Below are 10,600 nucleotides of genomic sequence, written 5' to 3' on the forward strand. Positions count from 1 at the left end.
AAAATTATGTACTTAATTACTCATCCTCATGTCGTTCCAAACCTTCGTTCATCTTCAGAACACAAATTAAGATATTTTTGATGCATTCTGTGAGCTCTCTGACCCTCCCATTGACAACAAGGATCCTTACACCATCAAGGCTTAGAAATGAAGAATTTAGACAGAATTTTCTTTTTTTGGCTGAACTATCCCTTTAATAAAGATGCATACTTAATCAAAGGACTGGAAAACAGGCAAGGCAAAACTAGACAGAGAATAGTACTTGGAAAATAAACAATGGCTAATGAACAGGATAGTGTAGCTGCATGAAGACAGTGATATTGCAAACACTTCTCTGCAGTGAGAAGTGAGAAGTCCATGGCTTATATAGAGTGTGTGTGATTGGTTACAGCTGTTGGTGTAATCAGTGCAATGGATGAAGGGAAATCTAGTCTGGGGTGAAGTGCAACAGTGTGGTGCAAGAGTCTATAGTAATGAGTGGGTGATCTCTGGTAGTGAGCGAATGAAAGTGCATGGACAGGATTTGTGACATGGCCCCCCACCAAGTAGCGGCTTCCAGATGCTCCTATCTCCATATATTCCAGTAGGGCTGTGGAGCAAAGGCAGAACAGGGGAGGGATTGAGGGCTAGGTCGTGGACGTAGAGAGGCCGGGGACTGAGTCAGAGCTGGCAGAGCACGGCAACCAGGCAAAACTGGCGAAGCAGGAAGCCAGGGTGGAGCAAGTAACTAGGGCAGAGCAGAGAACCAGTGCAGAGCACTGCAGAGCAAACAGAGTGGAAGACCATCAGGGCAGGACAGAAGACCATCACGGCTTAGCTTACAGAGGAGAAGACGACCGCAGGGACAGGGACCTATGGAACACTGAGACACACAAGACAGACAGAGTATTAATGGAACTGGAATTGGCTAAGGCTCATTGAGGGAAACGAGATTGACAGATAATTCAGAAACAGTTTCCTGAGTTGATTCTAGATAGACTCTTGGCCACTGAACTGATAGACATTTAATCGAGTGAAATTGAACTGGCAGACAATTCACAGCAAAACTCATTTGTTAATACAGGACAGACAGATAGTTCAAAATCAAACTCATTGACTGAAATTGAACAGACCGAGAGTTCACTAATGGTCTCTTTGGCAACAACAAAGTTAACAGGGCTTACAGAAAGTTCATTCAAGGTTTCCATGGCAATAACAGACATGGATGAAAGTTCCTGAACGGCCCTTGTAGCTGCAACAGGAGAGTCAGGAAGTTCACAGGTAACATCCTCGGGGGTGACAGACAAGGCTGAGAGTTCAGAGGCAGCCTCCTCAGCCAGGTGAGGAAAACAGTTGTATGCCTCGCACACTGTTATGAAAATAGTTCATAATTAGCCTCCATGGCCAGTTCAGAGCAAGGAGTTCACAGATGGCGTCCCTAGCCATGACAGGACAGGTAGAGAGATTACAGACGTAAAAAGTGTAGTAGTAGTAATAGAATATGTTTGCGATCATAATCATGACAGTAGTGCACACAGAATAGTGTCTGTTCCATGCTCCGGCATGGTTAGAGCTCACACTGAATGCTTACCATTCCCGAGCCCAACCGAACTGTGCCCTGGTCCACCTATTCCAACCGGGTCAGGGCTGGCTAGATGAACAGCGCCCGAGTGTGGCACAGAGAGTTCAAGTTAGTCAAAAAAACCAGGCTTTGTGAGTCAAATGTGCTCAGGCGCTCAAAATGTCTAGAGTGAGTACACCCTTTGACAGCATCAGAGCAGGATGAGAGTTCATAGATGGCCTCCGTGGCCAGTTCAGGACAGGACAATAGTTCATAGTCCATGACATGAGTTTATTATTGGCCTCCTCAGCCAGAACTAATAGTTTATGGAGATCATCACTAGGCGCCACCACTGCGCAAGGAACTAAGACAAGTACCGCCATCTTGGGAGATTCTGCAGCCTGTTCTGCCACCTCTGAAGAGAGTGCAGTGGACACTATGGCCTCTGGGAGCTTAGAAACAGGTACCGCTACCACGAAAGGTTCCGCAGTAAATTCCATAAAATCACTTAAAGATGAACGATCACTTAATACTTTACATTGAGAAAGAGGAAGTCCATGGCTTATGTAGAGTGTGTTTGATTGGTTACAGCTGTTGTTGTAATCAGTGCAATGGATATTGGGAAAAGTAGCGCAACAGTTAGTGTGGTGCAAGAGTCCATAGTAATGAGCGGGTGATCTCTAGATTGAGTGAACGGAAGTGCATGGACAGGATTCGTTACACTTATATTCTTGATGTTTCAGTTTTTCAATTTTTGTTAATTTGTAATTTTGTGTTAAATACTTTTCTGTTACTCTATTCAGGTGGTGACACTGTTGAATGATCTGTACACATGCTTTGATGCCATCATTGACAATTTTGATGTATATAAGGTGAGTGTCTTAAATAGGCAATGCAATCATAGTATTCTTTTCATAAATATTTGTATTATAATTAGTAATTCTTCATCTTTCATCATAACATTCATCAGCATTTTTGAAGACTTATAATTGTGCAAAAATGTCTTTAATTTTTGCAGGTGGAGACAATCGGTGATGCATACATGGTGGTCTCAGGTCTGCCTGTAAGAAACGGGAAGCTACATGCACGTGAGATAGCCAGCATGTCATTGGCTTTGCTGGAACAGGTTAAAACATTCAAAATCAGACATATACCCAACGATCAGCTACGGCTGCGAATAGGAATCCACACAGGTATTATTACGGTTTCACAGATTGTATGAATGATATTCATTCATTTTAAGTCTTTAAAGTTTATTTATTAGTTTATTTATAAGTTTATTTATTAGTGTTGAGAAAATCATGGCAATTTAAGGCTTTAGCAATTACTGTTATTACATTTAACAAATGCATGTGAATATATGTACATTAACCCTGAAGAAATGGTCAGAGGTTGCTGTGAAGTTTGTCTCTTTGTTTCTGAGTAGCCGTAAAAAAAACAGTATTTGTATGTAAGGCTTTTCATCTGTTACATATAAGCAGATATGAAGTTGAGATGATCTGAAGAAGTGCTTATGTTATATGCAATATGTGATCTCATTGCAGCCTTTTGCTTTTGTTCAGTTGAACCTTGTTTAGTATTTTGTTTCTGTCAGGAAGCATTAAGATTGTGTATAAGCAGTTTCTGGATTCCTGATCTCCCTCTCTGTTGCATGTGTGTGTGTTGAGCAGGCCCTGTCTGTGCTGGTGTAGTGGGACTTAAGATGCCCCGTTACTGTTTATTTGGAGATACTGTCAACACGGCATCCCGCATGGAGTCTACAGGGGACGGTTTGTGTCAGAAATATGTTTTTGATCTTTGTTTAGAATGCAGATTTTTTTTCTCCAAACTCTAATCTTTGATAGTGCAGCATGAGACAAATCCTTGTTTTGTTATTTTGACATATTTAAATACTATTGTTTTTTTTGTTTTTATTTTTAAGGAAATTCATACTTTTGTTCAGCAAGGATGCATTAAATAGATTTAAAAGTGTCAGTAAAGACTTTTACATTTTTATTAAAAAAAAAGTACTGTTGAACTTTCTGTTTATCATTGAATCCTGAAAAATATCAAGCGACATTGATTATAATAAGAAATGTTTCTTGTACATCAGCATATTCTGAGGGATAATGTGACACTAAAGACTGAAGTAATTGCTGGTAATAATTCTGCTTTGCCATCAAAGTTTGCACTTTAAAATACATTGTAATAGAAGACAGTTGTTTTAATTTTAAATTATATTTTACAGTATTACTGTTCAAATAAATGTAGCTTTGGTGAGCTTAAAGGGATAGTTCACCCAAAAATCAAGAATTATGTCATTAATAACTCACCCTCATGTCGTTCCAAACTCTTGAGACCTCCGTTTATCTTCGGAACACAGTTTAAGATATTTTAGATTTAATCTGAGAGCTCTCAGTCCCTCCATTGAAACTGTGTGAACGGTATACTGTCCATGTCCAGAAAGGTAAGAAAAACATCTTTAAAGTAGTCCATGTGACATCAGAGGGTCAGATAGAATTTTTTGAAGCATCAAAAATACATTTTGGTGCATAAATAGCAAAAACTACGACTTTATTCAGCATTGTCTTCTCTTCCGTGTCTGTTGTGTCAGAGTTCAAAACAAAGCAGTTTGTTATATCCGGTTCGCAAACAAATCATTCGATGTAACCAGATCTTTTTGAACCAGTTCACCAAATCGAACTGAATCATTTTAAACGGTTAAGACATCATTTGGGTGTTCCTGGCATGTAGATGATGTCATGTCTGTCAACAGAGATTAATTGTATTCATGGAATGCAGAGATGAAAGAAACGGCAGTTATTTAGTGCCGTTCCCCAATGGCTGCATTTATTTATACAGTCCAGCTCTGGTCTTTGGTGTCACATGTTGGTTAGGAAGATGCTATAGAAGGTAGTTTGGTCATTCTACAGAAACGTCCACTTTTGTTATGGCAAGATGTCTTAAAATTTATTTCTTTTTCTAACATTTAAACTTAAGGCCACATTATTAGATTACCCTTTGACTATAAATGAGCTTAATGATTTTTTTATTTTTTTGTGTGCATATACTTAAAGACCGCATACATCATTTTTTTGTCACTAGTGTTACCTTACTTCTTTAGCAATATTAAAGGTGTTTATGAAATATTATTAAAAAAAAAATTCAGTAAATGCAGTCAAGAGGTACAGAAAATTAATGATAATCTAACTAATAAGGAGATTATGTTTTATTTATTTTAATCAGGTTTGTTAAAAGTGTGACTGAATGATCTTTCAATTGTGCAACCATTTATTTGCTATAACAATGAAAATTTAAAATTTGAAAAACAGCTAAAAACAAGCAACGATATGATCCTTTAAAGCTTAATTCTTAAGTGTAGCAGAATTCAATGAATTTAAAATGATCATGTCCAGGGTGAGTGAGTGAGTCAGTGAGTGAGTGAATTGACTCGCTAAATTTAATCAATATTCTTTGTTGCATTTTCCTGTCAAAATAACAGTGTTCCTATGGAAGTCCTCAGCTTTTAAGAACAGCCTGGTTTTCCGGTAGTGTATGGTGTTCATGGCACTCACCTATTATCATCCCTGTTTTGATTTCAGCAAATCAGTTCAAGGGAACACACAAAACCTGATTAATATTCATGAATCCAGCAGCTCATTAATGCTTAGTAATCCTTAGTGTGTTTTATAGTTCTTATTATTAGAATTCTTATCATTATTATCCTATCAGTATTTTTGTTAGTTTTTTCCCCAATTTCTTTTTTTGTAGGAAACATTGAATGACAGAAAAAAACAACCACCTCTCAAGTTAAAATTCAAACATGGTTATCAAATTTACTTCTAAGTACTTCTTAAGTTATATTAAATAATTCTTGTTTATTATATAATTCTTGTTTATTATAAAGCATGACTTACTGATGTTAAAAGTGTATTTAAAAAAACTGTGCCATTTTACAAATATTTCATATATATTAATCAGTCTGGCGAGTAAACTGAAGTATTTATTAGCCAATGGCGATTTCAATTGCCAAGGTGTCTCTAGAGGGTTGCAACCTAACCAGTAGTCATTATTAGGACCCAAGCACAAAAATGACACAAACTGAAATTTGTTCTTTATGACGAGGGGAACGTTCCCCTCAAATTTTGAAGATAAAAGCAACTTTGTCCGAACCATGGCATGCATTTTTCGTGAGGATTTTTATTTAAAAAGGAGCTTTACACACAACACATTGGCTAGTGAGCAAAAAAGTTAATGTCAAGCCCTGATCATGTCACATGTGACCGCTTTTATTTAATGTGAAAGAAAAAAAAAAACCACAGTAATATCAGTGACAACAAATCACCAGTAACATACATATACATATACAAATGCCTCATTTCATAAGAACTGAAATCAGTGAGGAAAATAGCATAGACGACATTTTAAATTAACATTTTAACTTCATTAGAAAACAACTAAAATGTACAACAAAGTACAATATCTAGTAAGTACAATACCATGACATAAAATAGTCACAATTGGACAATTGCAATTTAGACAATGACTAAGAGGGGAAAACTTTGAACTGTCCCCATTTTCCATTTCATGGTGCCTTTTTGCTTTTTTTAACTTGCCCAACTGCCCCATAATGCACTCCCAGAACCGTTGCTCAATCTGAACTGAACGCTTATTTAGTGCCATGAGCTCTGGAATCAGGCATATGATCTGGTCATCACCGTACCAGTTAACATCATATCTGGGGCTTGGTCAGAAAAACTTCACTCTGTTGCGATGCATGTGTTTCAGTGCTCCCAAAACAGCGAAGTGATATTTCAGGGTTTTTCTGACATGGGTGTTGACTCACTGACCTTGAAGAAATTTTGTGTTGTGTTCTGGGCTGTTAAGATTTGCACGCTGCAGTCGTATGTTACGTTTCTACACCTTTTCATATCTTTGTTTCCAACCGATGATCTCTTCTTTCAGTGAGAGTGTGTGTGTGTGTGTGTGAGAGAGAGAGAGAGAGAGAGAGAGTGTGTGTGTGTGTGTGTGCGAGAGAGAGAGAGTGTGTGTGAGAGTGAGAGAGAGAGAGAGAGAGAGAGAGAGAGTGTGTGTGTGTGTGAGAGAGAGAGAGAGAGAGAGAGAGAGAGAGAGTGTGAGTGAGTGAGAGAGAGTGTGCTCTTGTTTTTGTGACATATCAGGACACAACTCTGTATAATGACATGGGTATGACACACGTATTTCTATGAGAGGGTGACTTATGAGGACATAACCCATGTCCCCATTTTTCAAAATGCTTATAAATCATACAGAATGAGTTTTTTTGAGAAAGTAAAAATGCACAAAGTTTCCTGTGAGGGTTAGGGTTAGGTGTAGGGTTGGTGTAGGGCCATAGAATATACAGTTTGTACATTATAAAAACCATTATGCCTATAGGATGTCCCCACTTTTTCACAAAAACAAATGTCCTGTGTGTGTGTGTGTGTGTGTGAGTGAGTATGTATGTGGAGGTACTGTATGCTATGCACTTTCATAACTGTTTCACCATTTATTTCTGTATTTGTAGCAGGTCAGTTTGTACCTTGAAACACTGGGTGATCTATCTGGTGATGATGGGGGTGTCAATGCTCCTGCTCTGACTGTTTGCCTTCACCTTTGCTGATGGACCCTCCATGCCTTTCGCTCATATCTCTTCTCCCTTTCAATCAAATCACTTGTTCTCTTTCTTTTTTTGTGTCAATGTCACAGAAATAGCTCTATTTCCATTTCTGCCAAAAAAACAAAAAACAAAAACAGGATCAGCATCCCTACACTTTCTGTATAGTCGCAGTTTCTCACCTGCACTCAGTTTAGCCATACACTCAATTTAGAAATACCTGACCAAAAGAGGATTAACAATGACAAAGAAAAGTTAGAATCTCACAGTGTGATTAAGTGCTATTTTATGCAAAATAACAAAATGAATTGCTTTGAACAAATTTTATCTATAAAAGGGAGTCACTGGTGTTACTGATCTTCACTGGTGTTACCCATAAGGAAGGAAGGTGACCCCAGTGACAGTAACGCCAGTGACAATTATCATGAAAACTGCATTTTCAAAATAGCTGCTGCAAGGTATCGAACCACATGTTGTCAATCATTGTATAATAACTAAATTTAGTAGTTAAATCCATTTGTATTCTATTTTTGTTTTTACAATTCCCAAACAATAAAGGAGGTCATACCAGTGACTTAAACTAAAAGCTTCATATGAAATCATTAGATAAATGAGAAGATTTCTAATAACTGAAAAGAGACAGTGGACTTACCATGGGCTTCTCTTCAAACATCTCGAGGAAATTGGAAGAAGGAAGTCAAGTGATGCAATCAGTGTGATTTTTATTACAAAGTAAGAGCTTTTTTGTTTAACGGTAACACTAGTGACACAACTCCAGGGGACCACTACTTTCATTATATATTTTATAATATTTATTTAGCATTTAGTTTTTTAATGTAATTTACATCATATATTTGATATTTATGGACACATTATTGTATTTTAAATGGAAGAAAACACTTGTTTTTGACCTCAAAATAAAGCATTTTCCCTCTACTATTACTGTGGAGACGAGCACTTCTGTGGTGCTTGGAATTCTAATTAATCAATAAAAATTTTATATTACCACATTGATGGCTCAAGAAGGTGTAAATGTTCAAATAATATATTGTTACATTTTAAAATATATAAAAAAAATGTAACCCTAAAGTGTTTTTCAAGTGTAATATTTCTGTAAAGGGTAGGGACAGAAAAATTGACATTTCCGTAGAATGACCCAGGTGCCAATGTGGACAGTAGACAGTGAGGCAGATCACTAGGGTTTGGAACAATGCTCCTCAATAGAGAAATCATACAGCAGTTTGTGTGGTGTAATTTAAGCTATTATTCATTCTAAAAACATTCCCACATATCACCTCAGATCTCATTATGCTTGCAAATATTCACTCACTGTATGTTTTTGTTGTATGGAAATGAGCAGTTTTTACATTCTTCAAATATGTCCTTTTATGTTGTACAGAAGAAACTTGAGGTTGAGTAAATGATGGCAATTTTCATGTATTTATGATTATCATTTCCTCCACAGCTCTGAGGATACATGTGTCTTCAGCAACCAAAGATGTTCTGGATGAGTTTGGCTATTTCGATCTCCAGCTGCGAGGAGATGTTGAAATGAAGGTATGGAGTTTCAGTTATGCTTGCTTTCTGAAGTGATTAACTACGTAACTATTTCATTAAATACATATTTTTTATAAATTATTTATAAAACATATTTGTTTGTTTGTGTGAGCTATTTTGTATGATTAAATTTCTCTAAAGGTACCGAATTGCTAAAAAGTCTGAATGGAATTTTTTTTCCTCCAAAATAAAACACAGAAAAAAACATTATTATGATAAAGATTAAGCAATATCAAATTATAATTATTTAAAATCCTGCAGTATGTTAGTTTATCCAGTAGGATTTTGTTCAGTTCTTTAGAAGATTTTTGATTTATTCTATTTGAATCCTTGAGGATTGGCTCCACAATATTCTTTCAATAGAAATGATGTATATCTTTTAGGATTTTTTGAATAGGCTGTATTTTTCCAGCAAAATGAAAATAATCTATTACATCCATTTCAGATTTTCAAATGACAAAATATCCACATGCAATGCAACCTAAGTCTTGTAAAATCTGAACTTTATTGTGTTGATGATGGCCTTTTATACCAGTCTGGGTCGTATAATGCTTAAATCACCGTAGAGGACTGTCCCGTGTCCATCTTTGCTGGACTTTTCATTAAGAAATAGCATATTACTCATTGTTGATTAGTTCATCCAGCAAGCTGTCTGAGTGCCCATTGATGCATGCTATTGATAGGTGCTGTTACTCTCTTTTAGGGTAAAGGCAAAATGAAAACGTATTGGCTTCTGGGAGAGAAGACAGATGTCTATGTTATCTGAGAGCACTGTTGATGACAGGAAGTCACCAGGATCAGAGCCACTGTTTCATATATTTGTTCTGTGTCTGAAAGGGTTTCTCGTTCTTGCATGGAACAACACATTATAAAACCTTTTGAGGGAGGTCATTTCAGGTATATTTCATACCTGCTTTAAAACTGCAACAATTGTATAGTTGGTTCTTTACACACACACACACACACACACACACACACACACACACACACACACACACACACACACACACACACACACACACACACACACATATATATATATATATATATATATATATATATTTTTTTTTTTTTTTTTTTTTTTTTTGAGATATGTTTTCTTGTGCTGATGTTTAAGTACATCTTCCCAGGTGAAATTCTTATTAGTTGTGCTTTCTATATTCAGATTTTTGGAGATGGTGATGTGTATTTGAAATTTTCTTAACACGTTCAAGTGCATTGAATGATGGTTATCAAGACTGAGAACAGATTGAAGTTTTATCAGAATGTAATATTTGTACATATGTATATCCAAGACATTGTAAGATATTTTGTTCAATAAACAGAATTAAAAGCAGGTTCTTGTGTTGTCATTACTAGCAAAAGCTTGTGTAAATATAGTCTTGACAGTTCTAAAGAATTGTGAATGTTAATGAATCCTTTCTGAAGGGCTCTTTTTTACTGAACACACGTCCCCAATGAACGTTGCAGCTTATTAGCACAACAGAAAAAGAAAATTGCACACTTAACTCCTGACGCATGTGGCGGGGACTAAGGACCATCTGCGCCTTTGGAAATAAATCCTCTGCAGAGGTGAGAGCAGATCTGTTGCTGGCTGATGAGTTAAACTCTTTCTATGGCCGGTTTGAAAACTATTTAAGCAGCAAGAGTCTGCCTGATCAGCACGGCAGTAAGCAGCAGTCAGATCAGCGATAATCATGTAATCACCGTGTCGGAGGACGAGGTTCAGATGGACCTGAAGCGAGTGGATGTCAGGAAAACAACCGGACCTGATTGGATTTCTGGCCATGTTCTGAGGTCCTGCACTGATCAACTTGCTGGTTTGTTGACATACATCTTTAATGAGTCCCTTGTTACCTCTTTGGTTCACACCTCCTTTAAAAAATCTG

The 10,600-nt window shown here is 36.9% G+C and overlaps 1 protein-coding gene across 2 annotated transcripts in view; it reads left to right on the forward strand.

Annotated features, from left to right (window-relative positions):
- LOC127958866 (atrial natriuretic peptide receptor 2) overlaps positions 1-10,047 on the forward strand; it is a 105,261-nt gene extending 95,214 nt beyond the window's left edge. For both annotated transcript variants that reach the window (XM_052557895.1, XM_052557896.1), the window contains exons 18-22: positions 2,344-2,412; positions 2,559-2,733; positions 3,211-3,309; positions 8,620-8,711; positions 9,415-10,047. In XM_052557895.1, the coding sequence (XP_052413855.1) occupies positions 2,344-2,412; positions 2,559-2,733; positions 3,211-3,309; positions 8,620-8,711; positions 9,415-9,477 (498 nt within the window). In that variant the 3' untranslated portion in view covers positions 9,478-10,047. The remainder of the gene's footprint in view (positions 1-2,343; positions 2,413-2,558; positions 2,734-3,210; positions 3,310-8,619; positions 8,712-9,414) is intronic.
- Positions 10,048-10,600: the final 553 nt, after the last annotated feature.

This window comes from Carassius gibelio, chromosome B5 (assembly GCF_023724105.1).
Source record: "Carassius gibelio isolate Cgi1373 ecotype wild population from Czech Republic chromosome B5, carGib1.2-hapl.c, whole genome shotgun sequence".
Taxonomy (NCBI): Eukaryota; Metazoa; Chordata; class Actinopteri; order Cypriniformes; family Cyprinidae; genus Carassius; species Carassius gibelio.